The 20932-nt window shown below is 40.1% G+C and overlaps 1 protein-coding gene across 1 annotated transcript in view; it reads left to right on the forward strand.

Moving 5' to 3' along the window:
• LOC143037901 (serine/threonine-protein kinase SBK1-like) overlaps positions 1-20200 on the forward strand; it is a 55782-nt gene extending 35582 nt beyond the window's left edge. The window contains exons 3-6 of the mRNA XM_076206551.1: positions 9118-9220; positions 13071-13373; positions 14579-15500; positions 19046-20200. Of these exons, the coding sequence (XP_076062666.1) occupies positions 9118-9220; positions 13071-13373; positions 14579-15451 (1279 nt within the window). The 3' untranslated portion in view covers positions 15452-15500; positions 19046-20200. The remainder of the gene's footprint in view (positions 1-9117; positions 9221-13070; positions 13374-14578; positions 15501-19045) is intronic.
• The last annotated feature ends 732 nt before the right edge of the window (positions 20201-20932 follow it).

A 20932-nucleotide genomic window follows, 5' to 3' on the forward strand; every position in this document is an offset into this window, starting at 1 on the left:
CGAAGTGCTCGGACATACTTGTTTAGTTATCGTGTCAGTAGATAATTCTATTCAACTGAGGGAAATCTTGCTTGTACTAAAAGGGTTGACAGTTTTTGCCAGTCTCTCTCTCTCACACACACACACACACACACACACACACACACACACACACACACACACACACACACACACACACACACACACACACACACACACACACACACACACACACACACACACACACACACACACACACACACACACACACACACACACGCACGCACGCACGCACACACACACACACAAATAAACAAACAAACAAACACAAACACACAAGACAAAGGTTTTAAGGGAGGTCAAATACAATGAGCTGTTTTGGACTCCATGGGTATATAATCCTGATGGGAGACTTTAATTGTAGGGAGATGCATTGAGAGGAGTAGGAAATAAGTGGAAACAAAGAATCACAGGTAATACACTGTTTGATATAACGTCAATGAAATTACCTAGTGGATCAAAGAAACAAGATGTACAGGTGAAAATATACCAGCAAAAAAGATTCGACTAAGAACCCAGTCCACGTCACTGCACCCACGGTACATTATAACTCTGTGAAAACAGGTTTTAAAGGACTTATGTGCTTTCAATAACAGACTGGAAAAATTTCATAGACACAAGAGAGACACAGAAATAGGAAATCGCGGATGGAAAAATACATAGCACAAATGAGTGAGGAATCACAGAAAGGACTGGTTTTACAGGGGGTATGAGACAATAACAAGAAGAGAGATTAGGCATGGGATAATTGTTCCAGTGAGTTACAGTAGGTCACAACGATAAAACAAGCCAGCAGGAGACATTTCACACCATAACAACGTCGGATCATACACACAAACATCTTCCACAAGTACACACCGTGAAAAAGGAACACAAAAACGAAGGCGTGGCCTTGACCAGAGTACAGTGTGAAAGGTTGCAAACTAAAACTAGACTACGAACAACGCTGACTTCGGTAAGGTCATTGTTGACAAGGTGACATTTGATGGGAACACAAAGGAACCTGCTTTGGGGTCGGGGGATGGGAGGGTTCAAAAGTCGGAGTTTTGTGACCCGCCGCTAGGGGGCAGGAGTGTTTATAGATGTCGCCTTCTCTGCAGTTGGTGGGATACTGACGCGTCAGTGTACAGGGAATCTCAACCAAAGAAAGATTTGCTTCCCCCCGAGTGCGGGATGGGGATAAAATAAATATATTTGATGAGGGTAAATTCATAATACCTGGAAATATAGTATTAATCATGTATCACGCTACATCTGTTGGGCCATATTTTGTTCACATTAGTGAAATGAACATTTTCTTCCCTCTCTTGCTAAAGTTTTATATATATTTTCATTGTTATTTATATTTTTCAATGAAGATTAAGGGTAAATGCATTATTCCGAGGGGCTAAACAAGCGAAATACTAGAAATATCTGCACTAAGATATGTGGCTTTGGCAAATATACACTTTGGCCATTGGATATATATATATATATATATCTATATTATATATATATATAATTATATATATATGTATATATATATATATATATATATATGTGTGTGTGTGTGTGTGTGTGTGTGTGTGTGTGTGTGTGTGTGTGTGTGTGTGTGTGTGTGTGTGTGTGTGTGTGTGTGTGTGTGCGTGTGTGCGTGTGTGCGCGCGTGTGTGTGTGCATTTACCCAAATATAATACATATAAAATGGCTGAATTCTGGGGGTCTCCTTCTTTGTTTTTTCCAGTTATCATACCTAGTTATGAATTCGCTCATGGTATTAGCTTGGACTGTTTCAACTTATATGAAAATCTGTTCTTCTTGACATCCTGTAGACATTTTTATTTTTGTCTATATGACCTCACGAGTCGACTCACTCTTCTCCCTTACTAGAAGACCTTCTCTGTTGCTTTTCATGATTGGAACGCAATTGTCGAATCATCTCTTTCTCTTCTTTCTTTCAAGGATGGCAGACTCAGTGATTATGAACTCTTTCAATCCTTTCTTACGTCTTTCACTTTATTAAAATTCAAGTGTGTGTGTGTGTGTGTGTGTGTGTGTGTGTGTGTGTGTGTGTGTGTGTGTGTGTGTGCACGCGCGCGTTGAGGGTGACCAAAAGAATTTATCTAAATTTTGAAGACGTAATTTGAGCCATTTGTGTATTTGTTTTCAGATTCTTCTTCTTGTTCTCCTTCTTCTTCTTCTTCTTCATCTTCTTCTTCTGATAGGAAATAATATACAAGTCACGATTTTCACAGCTAAAGTAAGAAATAAAATAATATGACCTGACTATTCTCAATTAACTCATAAACAGTGAAAAGATTCCTTGTATATTATTTTTGGTATCTTCTCGTAAGCCAAGTTTATATATTTATTTCTTTATCTGCTTATCTCTTTATCCTTTGATTTATTCACTGATTATCTATCTATCAATTCATCTAGTATTCATTCATTTATTTGTGTGTTTGATTATTCATTCATCTATTTATTCAATTCCTTATTCACTTATTTGGTAATAAGTTTATTTATTCATCTATTTGATGCTATTTTGTTTTTGTCGTATTCTTCTCGCTGTAAGAAAATGGACTCAGCCAAATGACGTCAGAAGCTGCGCAGAAGAATGTAAACGGTCTGACCTGTATATTTAGACCTTGGTTTTGATATTGATTCAATACTGATTTGTCGACAGCAGTCATTCCGCTACCTTAAGGGTTTATCATATTGAGCTTCGCCATCGCCGACCGTTGAGAGTTCGTTTGAGAAAAAAAAACGACTTCGGGTACAATATTTTATTTTTCAAATCTCCAAATATCAAATTATCTTTCCGTTATATATAGCAAAGCTGAATGATGAATAATATTATAAATCTATACGAATATTAGACATACTGTTGAAATGTTCTTAGAGAAGTATAAATTTCTGTAAGCGAAGTCATATTCTAGTTATTCAAATGGGGTTGGAGGTAGAATGTGGGAGGGAAAATAGCCGAGTGTCATAACCCTTTACCATCGAAAACACCACAAGCCTGACATCCTATTTACGCTTGCTCGTGTATGTATGTATTCATGTGTGCATGTTTGGGTGAGGATGTAGGTTTACATGTACACACGCCCATGTGCGGTTATTCCACACACTTCAACACAACGGTCAATTCAGCGGAAGACAATCGCTGCCCGCCCGTATGGCAACACCGGCTAAATTCGACGACGACTTTGATGGGAGGCCTGTCGCCTTGTTGACAACTGAGGGCATGCAAAACGCTTCCTGTTTATTTTAAGACCAACACCAATGGGGTTGTGGGGTTGCTTTTGGCACAGATCTGCAAAAGAAGGGGATTGGTGCTTTGATGTATCAGGCGTTTTTGATGGAGATTGGCGTCAGGTGAGTCAAACATGTTGTGTTGTGTTATGTCGCCTCAGAGGCTGGATGATGCCTTTGATGCCGTAGACCATTTTGTATTCTAAATTATTTATTTACTTATTTATTTAATTAATTTTGTTTAGAGTGCATCGGTATGGAAATCTGTAATTCTGAGTTTTGTCCAAACTATTCGTCTTTTCCAGTTTCTTTCCAAGTCTCTTAATTCTTCCGTCTCACTCTAAGAAGTCTTCTTTGTTGATTGTTTTTTTTTTCTTATTTATACAACTCTAAAAAATGTAAGTCTATCACCTCCTGCTCTTCTTTATTTTAATATTGGTAGATGCAGTTCGTTTAGCATTTTCTCAGTGGATCTTAGGAACCTATATATATATTTTTTTATACTTTAGGAAAAATCGTATATAGTTTATGTTACCGCATGAATGTGAGGTATAGGCAGTAAAGGAGATTGTAAGAAACAAGATATTTTTTTTTTAGGATACCATGATAAGCACGTGTAACAAATATAAATAAATGAGGTGAGCTGGAGAGGAGAGAGGATTGTTAGATTCGACGAGAAACATGTTGAGTGATTGCCTGTCGAGAAAGATAGAAAGCAGAAGATAAAGATGAGTAAGAGATCGAGGTACATAAACCGTTCTTTCGGAGCAGGATGAAGGAGAATGAGGAGGAAGAGAGGAAAAATTTCAGGATTGGTCGACGTCACTTGACGACTGAAATCGCTTGGCGTTAGACAGAATGAAATATACAGGATCATTGAAGATCTTAAATGCGTCACTTTAACCGAGTGTTTGTAGTCAAGAAATTTTATTTATTTATTTAGCAATTTTTATTTAGACTGAACTTTTCTCCCGACTGTAACACACACACAAATCCCACACATAACCTTTGCAACTCTTTCTACGTCATAATGTACCACCTCCTCAGATTATTCCCTCCTCTCCTCCCCCTCCCTCACACCTTAACCTCTTCTAATACTCTCTTCCTCTCTCCGCGCCCCTCCATGGCCTGACCATCTTGATTTAGTGAATATTTCTTATAGTAAAGGTAAATAAATACCTAAATTCACACGTCCTTGAGAACATCCAAATTATCCCAGAGTGTTTAAGGGATTTATAAAATTCTTTATATTTGTCTGTTATTTTTCGTGTTACTTTTTGTTTTAACTTTGATCCATTTCTGAACGCCACAAATGCATCTGTGGATCAAAACACGGCGTCGTCACATTTGAACTTCAGTTTAGCGACAGCGCGTCATCAACTCGGGGTCCTGCCCTTAAAATGGATAAAACCGTTTGTTGTGAGAGAAAAAAAGTTGTTTACCGACAGAGAAAGAGAAAGACAGAGACAGAGAGATAGAGAGAGACAAAGTTGCAAGGGACATCGTCGCAAAGGGTTCAACGACATCGATGATGTCATCGATCATTATATTGCCGATGTCGTCATATTGTGTTCATTCTTCTGTTAATTTTATTGTTCGTGCAGGTATATATATATATATATATATATATATATATATATATATATATATATATATATATATATATATATATATATATATGTAGTGTGTATATGTGTAATATAATGGTGCTATAAAGAATAGGAATTATTTTCTTGTGGTCCAATCTCTGTGACTCCGGTTATCACACTTTTTGACACAATCCTTACGCCCACATCATCAGTCTAACAATGACAGAATAGTACAATTTCATGTATTTACAACATATACATGGATGAATTTGAGATCATGGATATTACATCCAGTCTCCAACTGAACGAAGAGATATCTATTTTGATGAAGAGGCTTTTGGTAGCATACTATTCCATCGCGTTTAAAAACTTCCCGTGCGGCCGACATGACGTCACTACCCAAGGCTTTATAAGATTATGTATCTATTTCTATTTGGCTTCACTTCATTCTACTTATCATTTAATTCTGTTCTATTTTAAATCAAGCATAAGTACACATGGGAAAGGGTGGTGGATGGAAAGGTGGTTAATAAGGCATTAATGGACTATGTAATGATATCCAAATGCGGTAAGGAGAAGATGGGCAAAGCATTTTAGAGAACTGTTGAATGTGAAGGAGGATAGGGAGTTATTGATTGTGGCAGTGGGAGACGCTAATAAAATGACAGTGATGGGAGGAGAGGAAATATGAGGTAAACGGAACCTTGAAAATTATGAGAGCTGGTAAGGCATCTGGGTTGGATGGTTGTCGTGAGGAATGTGTGAAAAAAAGGAGGTACAATTATAGTGGACTGGCTAGTAAGGTTATTTAATGTGTGTCTGAGGGAGGGGAGAGTGCCAGAGGATTGGAGGAGTGCCAGTATAGTTCCGCTTTACAAGGGAAAAAGGAACAGATGTGAGTAGTAATTTCAGAGGGATCAGTTGGTGATTTGTGAGAAATCTTTGGGCCTTTGTGGATTTGGAGAAGGTTAATGGTAGGGTAGACAGGAAGGCACTGAGTGGTATTGCAGATGTATGAGATTCAGGGAAAACAGCTAAGAGCAATTTAGAATTTTTAATAGATTAATAAAGCATGTGCCAGGATCAGAAGTGAAGAGGGCGAGTTGTTTGAGGTAAAGTTGGGGCTGCCTTATGTCACCATGAATGTTCAATGTATTAATGGTTTGGGTGGTACGGAAGGTAAATGCGAGAGTAATGAGCAGGAGATTGATGATGACTAGAGATAGTGGAGAGAAGTGAAAGGTGAGCCAGCTGTTGCTCGCAGATGACACTGCGCTTGTGGCAGGTTCAGAAGAAGGTTTAAGGTAGTTGGTGTCAGAGTTTGGGAAGGTATGCGATAGGAAAAAGTTGAAGGTAAATGTGGGTAAAAGTAGGGTGATGAGATGTACAAAGGAAGAGGACAGCAGCGAGTTGGAAGTAAATCTTAAAGGAGAGAAGCTGGAGGAAGTAAATAGTTTTAAGTATTTGGGGTTATTTGTGGCAGGAAATGGAGGAGCGGGGATAGAGGTAAATTGTAGATTAAGAGAACCAAATAAAAAAACTTTTAATTGGAAATTGTCATGAGAAATGGGCATCTGGGAATAAATGCAAAGAGAAGATTATGTGAAGGGGTGATTGTGCCTACGAATTTGAGAGAGGGAGAAAAGAGAAGTTTAAATGTGTTTGAGACGAAGTAACTGGGGAGTATGATAGGGGTCACAAGGTTGGATAGAGTGAGAAACGAGGAGGTGACGGGGAGAGAGTGGGCGGAAAGGTAACTGGCAGATAGGACTGATGAAAGGGAATTGGGATGATTTGGACAAATGGAAAGAATGGGTGAAGAAAGGTTAACAAAAGATGTGTGGAAAGGAGAGGTGGATGGAGTGAACTTGAGGGGACAACCGAGGATGAGATGAGTGGATGGGGTGGAAGGGGCTTTGAGCAAGGGGGGCATGTCTGTTGTGCAGGAAAGGGAGAAGGCAAGTGATAGGACTGGGTGGAGAATGGCTGTGTATAGATAATATTTTGATGCAGCCCAAGGGGATTTCTCCCGCTCTTTATTTTCCGCATGAAGGGACGGGGAGGGAGGAGGGGTCGCTGTGTAGGTGAAGCGGCCCTGATCTGAATGTGCTGTGTCTTGCTGCATTGCTTCTGACCCAGGCAGTGGGCAGGAGATGGAGATAATCCTTAATCCACTAGGAGCTAAGGGAAGAGGGAGGGAGGGGTGGTGGGTGGGAGTGGAACGGGTGGGAGTGCGTGTCTTGACTTGGCTACATCTCTTATAAAGGGGTAGAAGCCTTGGCATGTAGATAGATAGATAGAATTCTATATATATTTCTTTCCTTTTGTAGAAAGAAGCTACGTAGGAAAGATCAGGGAAAGTAACTAAAGTAGATGTTCCATGACATTTTGCCAAATTCCCACTTCGCCAAACTCCCGGTCCTAAGCTAAGTTCTGGGAATTTGGCGAGATGACTGATATAAGGGAGTTTGGCGAAATGCAACATGGCAAAACGTAAATTGGTGAATGTATTTCACCAGGAGGTGTTTGGCTGCGGCCCAAACCTTGCGGGGAGACCATTCTCAAGTTCAAAGATGTGTTGTTGTTTTTCTGTATTAAAAAAGTGGAGTTGTCTACACAGAGACACACGCACACCCAAAAGGACTGTGAAAGATCGATGGACTACATATCTTGAAAAGATAAACATTCTGACAGACAGACAGTTTGGCTTTAGATCTGGGAGGTCGTGTGGGTCGAACCTCTCAAGCTTTTACTCAAAAGCGATTGATGCACTGCAAGAGAAAGAGGAGTGGGTGGACTGTGTGTACCTCGACCTAGATAAGGCATTTGATAAAGTACCTCACAATCGACTTATGTGGAAATTGGAGCATGTCGGAGGACTGAGAGGCAAACTACTAGAATGGATGAGATTTTTTTTTTTTTTTTTTTTTTTTTTAAGAAAAGACATGAGGGTTTTAGTAAAGGATGTCAAAATGGAGAGTAGTTACGAGCGGAGTTCCACAAAGTTCAGTGTTTGCACCAATAATGTTTTTTGTCTATGTCAAAGACATAATGGAGGGAACAACAAGCTATGCCACCATATTTGCATATGACATAAAACTCATGACAATATTTTTGCATGGAGCCAAGAATGGGAAATGAACTTCAAAAAAAAAAAAAAAAAAAAGTTCTGGAAATGGGTAATAGGGGCAAAAGGCCATCCTTAAACTAATCCTTAGGAAGTGAACCCATTACAAAACCAAAAGAGGAGAAAGATTTGGAAGTCTTGAGGAAAGACAACCTGTCACATGACAGACATATCAGCAGAATTGTGAGAGAAACATACGGATTACTGCAGAAAGTTAAAGTGGCGTTTCACTATACAGATGAAGAGATGATGAAAAACTCGTCGAAACCCTGATCCGTCCAAGACTGGAATATGCGTCAGTGGTATGGTCCCCACACAGAGTAAAGGATATAAGCAAGATCGAGAGAATACAAAAAAACAACGATCAAACTGGTCCCCAGCCTGGCAGATAAATCATATGAGGAAAGACTAATAGCACTGGGCCAAGCAACTTTGAAAGATCGAAGAGGAAGAGGTGATTTGAATACAGTAAGGGGATAGATTGCATTGACAGAAGACATCTCCTGATTAAAGATGGGAGGGCTTTAAAGAGGTCATGAAATCAAATAAAAACTGCATTTCTAAAGGATGTGAACAAATAGTTTTCCATATACATCCATAAATACTTGGAGCTTAGGAAGTGATAAAACTCAAGATCAAACAATAGTTCAGATCTGAATGTGATAATTGGAAGTCAATTATATAGATCAAGTCGGAACTGTACATGAATATGAGTCTAGGTATGGTAAAGAAAAAAATAGAGAATAGGAGACGGGACCCAACGATCTTTGCTCCTTTCCTGTATACTACAATTAGGTAAACACACACACACACACACACACACACACACACACACACACACACACACACACACACAATGTGTGTGTGTGTGTGTGTGTGTGTGTGTGTGTGTGTGTGTGTGTGTGTGTGATGAGGGGGAGTTGGAGGGGGATTGAAGGTGGGTGCATGGAGAGTAAGGGGGTGAGTAGAATGAGGAGGGAGATCATAAATCCAAGGCACTAAAGTTTAGTGGAAGAGGGGGGGGGATCTCGTGCTAAAAGACCTTTTCGTGTCGTGGTCCTGTTTACAGTTCGTGGGACCATTTTTGTGCTTCTGATCAAAGCTCTTCTTCTTCTTCTTCTGCTTCAGAGTGATCATGATGGTGGGTGGCGGTGACCTGCACATCCCTGAGACCTCCCTCAGCGCCAACTACGACATCCTGACCACACTGCATCAGGGAACCATGGGCAAGGTAAGTCCCCGCCCACGTCCTCTTCCTACGTGACGCATGAACGTGATGGTATGAGCGATTGCAAAGGTTCTTGCTGACGTCATTACTCACTGTGACGATTTGATTGTGCTTCATGTGACCGATGTCAATTAAGAACGACCAGACACGTGGGTTGAAGCCTGGCGCCAACGGCAGTTTCACAGAAGGAGAAGAAGAAGAAGAAGAAGAAGAAGAAGAAGAAGAAGAAGAAGAAAGGCAAAAAGAGAAAGAAGAAGGGAGAAAAAGAAGAAGAAGAAGAAGAAGATGAGGAAGAAGAAGAAGGAGAATGACGAAAGGAGAAAAAAGAAGAAAGACAAAAAGAGAAAGAATGAGAAAAGAAAGACGGAGATGTGGAAGAAAAGAAAGGGGTCCAAGAAAAAAAGAGAAAACGAGATAGAATAAGAAAAGAGAGGAAGAAAAAATAACAAAGAAAGAGAAGAAGAAGCAGTTAATATTGATGATAACGAAGTGAGAACAGACAAAGAGAGGGGGAGAAAGGGGGGACATAAGGAGAAAGGCTGAGAGAGAGAGAGAGAGATGGAGAGAGAAAGAGAGAGAGAGAGAGGGAGAGAGAGGGAGAGAGAGAGAGAGAGAGAGAGAGAGAGAGAGAGAGAGAGAGAGAGAGAGAGAGGCGTGAGGGTACAAATTGATCGTAACCTAACATGTTATTTGTAAACAGAATTCAATACCGATCAAACTTGGGAGTCAGATTTTCGATGACTTTTCTTCATTTCTTCATTCATGTCAAGGAAAGCTACTCGTGTGTACCTCAGCAATTCATATCTCTCTCTCCTGTCGCTACAGGTTTTTATTTTATTTATTTATTCATTTATCTATTGTTAATCTATGTATATACCAATTTATTAATTAATATATTTATTCACTTATTTATTTATTCATTTGTTTATTTATAGATTGAGTTATTCAACTATCTACTTATTTATTTTTATTAGCTGACACATTTTGATTTACAAATGCACCAAGGCCTTTTTTCTCCTTTATTTTTGCATTTGTCTCATTTCCCAGTTTATGATAGGTTCCACCCATTCCCAATATACATACATATATATATATATATATACATATATATATATATATATATATATATATATATATATATATATATATATATATATATATATATCGCGGTCCTCACTCCCGTCCTCACCTCTTCTCTGGCCATCCCACGACCTTACTGTACCGCAAGTGGTCCCATGGGACACGCTCGCGCGACCCAGCCACATGACTCGACCCAGAACTTCCTTAAGGCCCACGGGTGGGACAAAGCCTCCTCGAGGAACACACGTACAGTAATAGCATCGGCCAGCGATGACTAACCTGCACCTCGACCAACCACGTGACGGTGAACACTGGATTCATTGAGGAACGCATACCCCATGTCTTCGTGAGTCACCGGCTTCAGAACGTTTTGCCTCCGACTTCCCGCGTATCACATCTGACCTCACGCCAATTAGGAACACGGGTCATGACCTGCCCGTGTGTATAAAGGCTGGATGAACGCCGAAGATGCAGATCGCTTCGGAGCATCATACATGAGCCTGTCTCGCGTTTCCTTGCTTTCTCAGCTTCACCCCTCCCCCGCAAGCAGATCAAGTTGGGACACGACTTGAAAGTCATAGGCGACCCACCTCTCGCCGTCCCCTCCACCTTTTATCGCCCTTAGAAGCGAGCTATCATTATTGGAGCCCAACATTCATTTCTAAACAAACAAATTAATTCTCTACATCAGAGTTTGCTTCAAGCAGTCTAATATATATACATACATATATATTTTTATATATATATATATATATATATATATATATATATATGTGTGTGTGTGTGTGTGTGTGTGTGTATATATATATATATGTATATATATATATATATATGTGTGTGTGTGTGTGTGTGTACATATATATATATATATATATATATATATATATATATATATGTATATATATATATATATGGACTTAATATCTCGCTATCGGATAAAAGAAAAATATTTGAAGATACGTATATTGCGATCACTAACTATACGTATCTTCAAATATTTTTATTCTTATAATGTGATATTCAGTCTTACCAATGTGTTAGAACATTCACTCGCTTTATATATATTCTATGTATGTTTAAGACAGACTGAATCTTTAGAAGCTCTGCCAAGGGATTCGAGCCCTGACCTGTGCGTGCTTAATCACGAAGCCAAGATGCTAGCAACTGAGCCACGTACGATGCTACAAAAGGACTGTACAAGTCCCCGAGCACACTCTACATGGCTACAGCAGACGTAGTCTCATTTTCATCAATTTCCCATTTAGGCAAGCCCTCTGACAAGTTGTGTATGTTTAAGACAGACTGAATCTTTAGAAACTCTGCCAAGAGATTCGAACATAATCACGAGGCCAAGACGCTAGTAATTCTCTTATGTGGCTTGAGTGTTAGTCGACTTCTTGGAGGTCCCAAGCTACCTTCCTGAACTGGTGAAGCACAAGCTCAAGCTAAAATTGATACCCTACATGAATGGGGAGTGTCTGAAGCAGTGGCAGCAATGTACTTTGACACAACAGCTGCTAACACAGGACGTCGGTGCAGTACATGTGTTCTGTTGGAACAAAAACTTGGTGGAGATTTGTCGTGGAGCTTCAAATTTTAGCAGCCGTTTTTGAAGCCACTATGGGAAGAAGATCTAGACCTGACGTTTTACTTTTCAAACGATTTCAAGCTCGATGAGAATCTATTGATCCTACATCTCTTGAAGCCAAGGATCGCAGAAGAGAGTATCGTGCAGTGATTACAGATGGCATTTGACATCAAACACTAAACGTTGCAACTGATCAACTAAAGAAGATGTAACCCCGTGATGATTACCTTGAGCTTCTGGAGCTTGTTTCTTGGAGACGTTCCACTTTGCAGTGTAAAATTCATGGCCCTGGACAGGTACATCATGCACGTTGGACTAGTAAACTTCTGTAGGTTTCCAAAATCTAAATATTTCTGAAATAGTCCGGACTCACGGCCAAAGAGGAGAAAATTTTAAGGAGCTTTGTGTTTTTAGAAATCTGGTTTATATTGAAGCATGGTTTACTGCCCCAAATGCATTAGAAGCAACTCGACGTGATTTGACTTTAATAAAGTCCCTTCTTCAACCTCCCAATACAGCAATCTTCAAAGCTACATCAAACAAGCTGTCGAAACATCTCTGATATCTGTCTCAGGAGCTAATAGCACTTTGTTTTTCGATGAGGCTATTACTTCCGAAGCAAAGCAGCACATGATTACCAAGCTTCAAGGTGAAGACAATGAAGAGAAACCTCTTTAAAGACCTCAGTATCAGGCTTCTTTCCTAAAAGAGAAACCTCGAAGATTTGATCACTTAAAAGACAATGAGATTCTTCGATAAGCTTCGATTGGATACTAACTTCCTCAACGAAAATCCAAGCTCCTGGTCGACAAGAGAGGGCTTCCAATTCGCTCAATCGATCGCAAGGAGCTTGAAAGTAGTCGACAATACAGAACGCAGAACAGAACAGCAGTATTTCTGGACCAAGTGTATCCTATTTACAGTCGAAGAGCTGTTACAAGAATATTTTCAAATTTTACCCCCATATAAGGGCCACCCTAATATATATATATATATATATATATATATATATATATATATATATATATATATATATAATGTTGTGACACCCCCCCCTAACTACATGTGTGTGTGTGAGAGAAAAAGGGGGAGAGGAAGGGAGGGAGAATGTTCACATTAACCTCAAACTATCAATGCCACCCGTAGACAGATGCCCCTCATTGACATCCCCCTCTTCACCCGCAGGTCTACCTGGCGGCTTGGGCGGGAGGCTCCTGTAGCGGCGGCGGTGGCGGCGGCGGTAGTGGCAGTGGCGTTGCCGGGGGCGGCGGCTGCGAGGAGGTGGTGGCCCTGAAGGCGGTGCACCGAGACGTGGTCAAACGCCGCCAGGTTCTTCGCGAGTACCACTACGCCTCGAGTCTCCTTCACCCGAACATTGCCCATACGACGGGCCCGCTCTTCCAGACGGACCTCTACCTGGTTTACCCTCTGGAGCACGCGCGTCTCGGCGATCTGGGGTCCCTCCTGCGCAGTCGGTCCCTTGAGGAGGTATGTGCTCCACAGCAGGAGGCCCCAGTAGCCCCCTGGAGACATCGCTTTCTGTTTGTTCCAACATGGCCGCGCGGTTTACTGGCATACGAGACTCATCTTCAGAATAACAGCTTTATCTAAGTTCACCCACTCACTCCTTCCATACCAAGAAGCACTTTGCCTTTTATTCCAATCACCACCAGGCTATTTCATTCACCTCCGTGGCACACCCTTGGAGCAAAGGAACTGTGGCTTGTCTAAGTTCCTCTTTTCCATTCATGCTGGGTGGTATTCATTTAATCCGGGCTGGTGTCAAACTATTTCCTCTTCTCTATGTGCCATCCCCGTATCACCAAATAGCTAAGAAGGAAGGAATGAGGAAATGATGGAGAAAGAATTTAACCTGAAAATTACAAAACAACTCCTCGGTTACTGCAGGGATGCAATTTTCCTTTTCACAAAATTTGAGTTGGCAATTACCATTATCATTATTTTTATTTTGGGGTGGGGATGGACCCTTCTAAGCCAAAAAGGGACCTTTACAGGATCATTTGAATTGCACCCGAACCCCAATCTTTATTCGCATTTACCGGAGTAAATTGTGTACAGTGTGTCACAGGAGAGTCGAAGTTGTCATAGGACTTGGAAACAGCCAAAACAAGAATATGGGATGTCATAGTGTTTTTGGGAGGCGAGGTTATGGACTTATAACATCACTAACATCATGCTGTCAGGTGTCGTTCATGGTTATATGTATATATTCTTTAAATATCTCAAGTCAGTGATTCTTGACTGGATTCCTCCATACGTTATTATTCTCAACCTCTTGGACAGCATTTCAACCCCCACCCCCGCTATTTCTGTGATTGTTCATTGGGAATCATTATAATCCAGATGGTAATTATTCCCTGTATTATTATCATTTGATCAGATGTTTCGTATTATAAATGGTAACAATAATCATATTGACTTTTTTCATCGTCTGATTCGTTTATTAATTTCTACTTTAAGCTCATCTCGCATTTGGGAACAGTGCCTTATTTGTGTGATGGCATTTTGTCAGATATCAGTTTATTACTACGAACAAAATGAGCTCATCTGTTTGAGTTACATTCTCTTGTATCACTTAAAAATCTGAATTTTAGTCGTTTCTATTTACAAAATGAACCGACATGACGTCATAGCCTTGCAACGTCTCTCTGATGTCCTTTTGTCTACCGCAGGGTCCAGTCAAGTGGATCGGAGAGCAGGTGGCATCAGCGCTCTGCTACATCCACAGCCACGGACTGGTGCACGGGAACATCTGTCCAGAGAATCTGCTCATCTTCAGGAAGGACCTTTCAGTCGTCAAGGTGACTGACTTCGGGTCCTCCTGTCGAATTGGAACGTTCATGAAACGACAGACGAGAAGCACCGCTTACACGCCTCCCGAACTGGCCCGCCTGGCAACAGGCGAGGGGTTCTACACCTCTCTTGCACAGGATACCTGGGCCCTTGGGGTCCTCCTCATCAACTGCCTCCATGGCAGCCCTCCCTGGGCCTCCACCGATCTCAACGATCCAGATTACTCGAACTTCCGGGACTGGCAGAAGCGGAAATCGACCCGCGTCCCCCGACTGTGCCGGAGGTTCACGGTCAGGCTCCTCCGCCTGCTGCGCCGCCTTCTGGAGCCCAAGGGTTATTCACGCTACGAAGCGAAAGAGGTGTTCAAGTACCTCGACGACGACTGGGTCATCAAAGCCCGAGGAAGGAGTGGCAGCAACGACCTGGAGGGGGAGGAGTGGCATGCCTCTCCCAGCGACTGCCTCCTGGAGGCTGCCGTCCGTGCAGCCCTCCCGATCTCAACCCCGAGCAAGATGGTCGGGAGCTCGCCCTCGGTGGCCTCCGTGCCCTCCGTGCCCCCGAGGGTGGCAAGCCCCCGCCGGTTCCTGACGGACCTCCTCAAGAGCCACGGCTTCAATTCGCCCTCCCCGGACCGCGGGCGTATCGGGCGCGTCCACGCCTGGCTCCACGGAATGTCCTCCACATCGTCCTCCTCGTCTTCGTCCTCGTCCTCGGCCACAACCACCTCCTTGTCCATGGGTTCTGTCGGCTGAACTCGTCAGGCTGCATGGGGCCTTGTTCCTCGGAGTTTTGTCTTTTAAGGTACAATAATATAGGATTTTATCTTCACACCTGGAGGGTGGGTTGTCATTGTTTGTATTTACCTAGTGTATTTACCTAGATGTATTTTGCGGGAAGGGGAGCTATGCTCGTAGTGTCCCGCCTTTGTATCTCGCAGTGTCTAGTTTGCTTTTAAACTCATGAATGGTTTTTGCGCATACTATTTCATTGTCCAGTTTGTTCCAATTGTCCACTACCCTATGTGGAAAACTGTTTTTCTTCATTTCTCTTCTGGAGCTATGTTTTTTTTCCATGTCCTCTTGGGTTTCTCTTGTCCCAGTATAGTAAGTCCTCTCTATCGAGTATCTATGTGCCTTTCATGATTCTGTAGATGGTCAGTAGGTCACCTCTCTCTCCTCTTTGCCCCAGCGTCGGTAACTGCAGTTTAGCCAATCTCTCTCCATATGATAGGTTTGCAAGTGCAGGTGCCATTTTTGTTGCTGCTCTCTGGATTATTTCTATTTTCTTTATATTCTTTTTGGTACTGGGTGACCACAATGTCGCTGCATATTCTAGTCTAGGCCTTATCAATGTAACCAATATTTTTTTATCATGTCTTCGTCCAAGTATGCAAATGACACTTTTATTGATCTTAGCAAGTTGTATGCCTCCCCGACAATTTTGTTAATCTGTTTGTCATAGGACAAGTCGTTTGTGATAATTACCCCCAAATCTTTTTCGGATCCTTCCTTCTTTACCTCCTTGGTTCCAATTGTATATTTTCCTGATATTCTGTTTTTGCTTTTTCCAAGCTCCATTATGCTACACTTCTTAGTATTAAAGTCCACTTCCCATTTCTGACTCCAGTTCCATACCTTATTCAGGTCTTCCTGCAGTGCTTCACAGTCCTTATCAGTTTCTACTTTCCTTAACAGTTTGGTGTCATCTGCAAAGAAGCTCATGTAAAATTTCACATCCTCATCCATGTCATTCAAATAAATAGCAAACATTATTGGTGCCAATACAGATCCTTGCGGTACTCCACTGATCACCTCTTTACAATCTGAATATTTTTCTCTGAGCACTAATCTCATTTTTCTACCAGTCAAGAAGTCCTCCATCCATTTTAGTAGGTTCCCTTGTATTCCTTCTATGTGTTCCAGTTTTTTTTTTTGTTTTTTTTTTTTTGTAATTTTCTGTGTGGTACTTTGTCAAAAGCTTTTTGCAAGTCAAGGAAGGCACAATCAGCCCATCCATTTCTTTCTTGTACTATGTCTATTAGTCTTGAGTAGAAGCATATTAAGTTTGTGGTGCATGATCTTCCTTTTCTGAACCCAAATTGTCTTGGGTTTATTATGTTGTTGTCTTCCAGATGTTTTACCCATCTATTCTTGATTATTTTCTCACAAATTTTGGCTATAGTGCTTGTTAGTGATACTGGCCTATAGTTGGTGGGTTCTTCTTTGTTTCCTCCTTTATATATTGGTACAATGTTAGCATTTTTCCAGTCTTTAGGTATCTTTCCTTCTTTGAGTGAGCTATCTATTATGTTGTGTATTTTGTCCACTAGTTCTTCTTTGCATTCCTTTAGAATCCAATTTGCAATTCCATCCAGGCCATGTGATTTTCTGACGTCAAGGTTTGATAGGTGTTCTGATATTTCTTTTTGTGTTGTTGTAAACTCACTCATGGGGGGAGATCGCTTGTTATTATCTTCATCACAATTTTGTACTTTTTCTTTGGTGAAGACAGATTTAAAGTGATTGTTCATGACTTTGGCCATTTCTAATTCTTTTGTGTATTCTATATTCCCTTGGCGTAGTTTCACCATTTCCTGTTTGTTTTTAAGTTTACCATTCACATATTGATAGAATAGTTTGGGTTGCTCTTTACATTTATCTATAATATCATTTTCATGGTTCCTTTTCTCCTCTCTTCTCACTTTAACATACTCATTTCTATAGTTTATATAAATTTGTCATTTACTAGGTTTTTTATCTTTTCTCCACCTTCTCCAAGCTCTGTGCCTTCTGTCTTTTGCCTCACTGCATCTTTTGTTGAACCAACATTTAATGTACACTCTCTCTTGCTTTTATCTTGGTACATGCCTGTTTACCACTTCATTGTAATTTTCCATCAAGATATTCCATTTCTCTTCCACTTTTGTCTCTTCCATGTAGAATTTTTCCCAATTTGCATTCTGGAAGAATATCTTTAGTTTTGCAAAATCCGTTTTGTTGTACATCAATCTTCCTTTCCTATGCTTTTCATTTCTCTCTATGTCTGTTTCTTCCTTTAGCACAGTTTTGATGAGTATATGGTCACCCTTTCCAATTGGTGTCTTGTAATGGATTTTGTCCACAATTTCAGGTTCGTTTGTAAATATTAAATCTAGTATTTTCACTGACCCATTGGGTCATTGTGTATTCCGTACTGCTGGACATGACCATATGGTCATGTCCAGCAGTACATTACCCCACAAGTCATCTCCTCCTTGCACTGTCATGTTTTCCCAACAAATTTCTTTGCAATTGAAGTCCCCCATAATTACCAGATTACCCCTGCCCATTAGTATCTCTTTTAGTGATTTCCTTGTATCTTCTAGCATTTTTGTATGCTCATTCTCTTTCCAAGTGTTCGTTTTTAGGGGCACATAGGTCACCACAAACTTTCTACTTTTCATATTCTTGTCTTCGACTTTTATCATGATCAGTTCAACATTACCTTTGCCCTCCACAATTTTTGTCACATTTAAGTCTTTCTTGGCCAAGAACATGATTCCTCCTCCCTGTTTCTTGTCCCTGTTTTTTATCCAGTAATTATATAGTCCTTGTCCAATATCGATGGATGGTATTTCACCTCTTAGTTTAGTCTCTACAATTCCCATTATGTTTGGTTTTTCTTCTAGCAGGTAATCATTGAGTTCGTTCAGACCTGAAATTAATCCGTCAATGTTAGTATAGGCCACTTTTAATTTTCTTCTTTCTCTATTTTTTTTTCTTTCTGTCTTTGGTTTGTTCGTTTTGATGTGCCATTTTCTCAATCTCATGTCGATTACTCTCCAACAGAATTCCTTGCTTTCTGTCTCCGTTCTCTTTGAGTTTTTTCCTTTGTTTCTTCTCTTAGTGACTTTTCTTTTTCTAATTCCTCAGTATTCATTTCTCTTTTTATCTTGTGTGTGTGTATGTGTGTGTGTGTGAGAGAGAGAGAGAGAGAGAGAGAGAGAGAGAGAATTTTTTTTAGCTTGGTTTGAATCAGGTGATGGACTCATAAACAACAGCCACTAACCTTACAGAAAAGAGGTCAGACCTCACATATTGCCGGAGACAGCTACTCTATAGATAGATATTCAGCAATGACCATCATTTATCTTTTTCTTTTTGTTGTTTTCGTCCTTTTTTTCATATCAAATCTAAATCTCATACCCTCAAAACCAGAACTCTTGTGCATTTGATCCTCAGTTTCTAGCTTAAAAAGAATTTGGTGCTATACAATTATATATGGTTTATTGTAAATGCATGTAATATATCTTTATATGACAATTCTTTTTATATTCCTGGAATTAATGTCAAATTCTATTGTTCCAGCTGTTGCTACTTCTGAAGAAGCCATCTGAAGGATGCATGCATGTAGTCCGTGGTACCTTCAGCATTGCCCAACACCTTAAGTAATTATATTGTTCTTCCAATAAAACTGCAACTGCTCTGATGGCACCTTGTTCAGCTGCTCATTTAGACTCAAGTACAAAAGGAAATGTACTGAATCAGCTGTACAGTGGAAAGATGTCATAGAATTATTACAGGTGTTATGGAGGATGCACCATGGAACAAGTAAAACTGACAATATGAAGTAATATTCACTAATCCCCATATTTACCTGCAGTGTACCTGTTTAGTGATGGAAGACATGAAAAAATATATCTCTGATCACTGGAATGTGTTCAGACATCTATGGAAAATGTATATGTGGGGACAGTCAGTGGTGGGTTTTGGAATGTGACAAGTGTTCTGCTGTACCAGGCCTTCACATGATGAGTCCACAGCTATAAGGCACACTTGTAGATTCAGGGCAGAAAAATGGACAGCCAGATATATATTCAACTTCAATATCATATGTTGTCCTCGGATTATACAATTGCAGTGTAATTATGTTTTCAACCACTGGTGTTATGTTGATAACTAGTTTGTTACTGTGTATGTGAAAGCAACTAGTGTCACACAAAGGAGCCCCACAGGCATAAACCTGGCACTGGTCACAATTTAAGATAATCAACATATGTCGAAATTCCCCTTGTAATAAGAAGTCCCTCTTTAACTCAATTTTTCTGATGTATGGGTAAGGTTTACTAACAGCTTTAATGATTTTAGTTAACCTTATCCTTAACCATCTCTCATTTTCATATCAGCTGTGGACTTCCTCCAATGTATGTCTTTAACAGACTCAGATTGTGGTGCGTGGTAAATGCCATCATAATAACTGTGGCCTTAACAAATGCGTCCAATCACTCTTATGGCTCTTGTTGAATGTGTCCAATCTTTAGTAAGTGTGTCATGATTTTCCTAAAGCAGATATTAAATGCCTCCATGTATTCTAGCTTCACTTAACAGATTTTTCTATTATTCCTACAACTATATAAAAAATATTATTCCTTCCTCTCAAGGTAAATCTTTTGTTTTATTCATTTCAAGGCTTTATCCAGCCATGTAACTATTTCAACTTTTCTTCTCAAATGCTTTCTGTTAACATTTAATGTTATTCTTTCAGCTATCAACAAATGTATTTAATAACTAACAAAGTGATTTCCAAACTTTTTGGCACTGTTACCCTTCATTCAGACCTGTGTGCATAGCACTCCCCCATTCTCAAAGTTTGTACTAGTTCCATATCCACATGTAGAGAATGATAGTTAAACCATGAATAGTTAAAGTTTATACAGTCATTAGAAAATTCAGTAATTCTCTAGGTGGAAAAACTCAGGTGTACTGATGGGAATATATATTCATTAACCTTTTCTCTCAGTTGAATAAAATCACCTGGCAGCAGCCATAATAAAGGCTTAACAAAGGGTTAATTGAGATATGTCCTTTTTATTGAACAAAAGGTTTCCTTTGACTGAATACGATTGCCAGGTAGGGGCCAGAATAAAGACACAAATCATCATTAATTGTAAGAGGAGAGAGCTATGGTGAACAGCTTGTACACCATTAGAAATCTCATTTATCCCCATTTTTGGAACTATTGTATTGACCAGAATGTTAACTATTAACTTTTGGCATATATGTACCCATAATCATTTAAATTTTCTTTTTTCAGTTTGTTATCCAAAATATCTAAGAACCTCACCAGTCTGGAAATCATTCTTTTCTTTATCTGTATTGTAGTGTTGCTAAACCATCCTCTTTCTTTTATACCTAAGAACCCAGTATGTTTCACCTTTACTAACACCTCCCTTATACAGCAGATAAACCCTTCAT

Source organism: Oratosquilla oratoria, chromosome 23 (genome assembly GCF_046742065.1).
Source record: "Oratosquilla oratoria isolate Oo_2021 chromosome 23, ASM4674206v1, whole genome shotgun sequence".
Lineage (NCBI taxonomy): Eukaryota > Metazoa > Arthropoda > Malacostraca > Stomatopoda > Squillidae > Oratosquilla > Oratosquilla oratoria.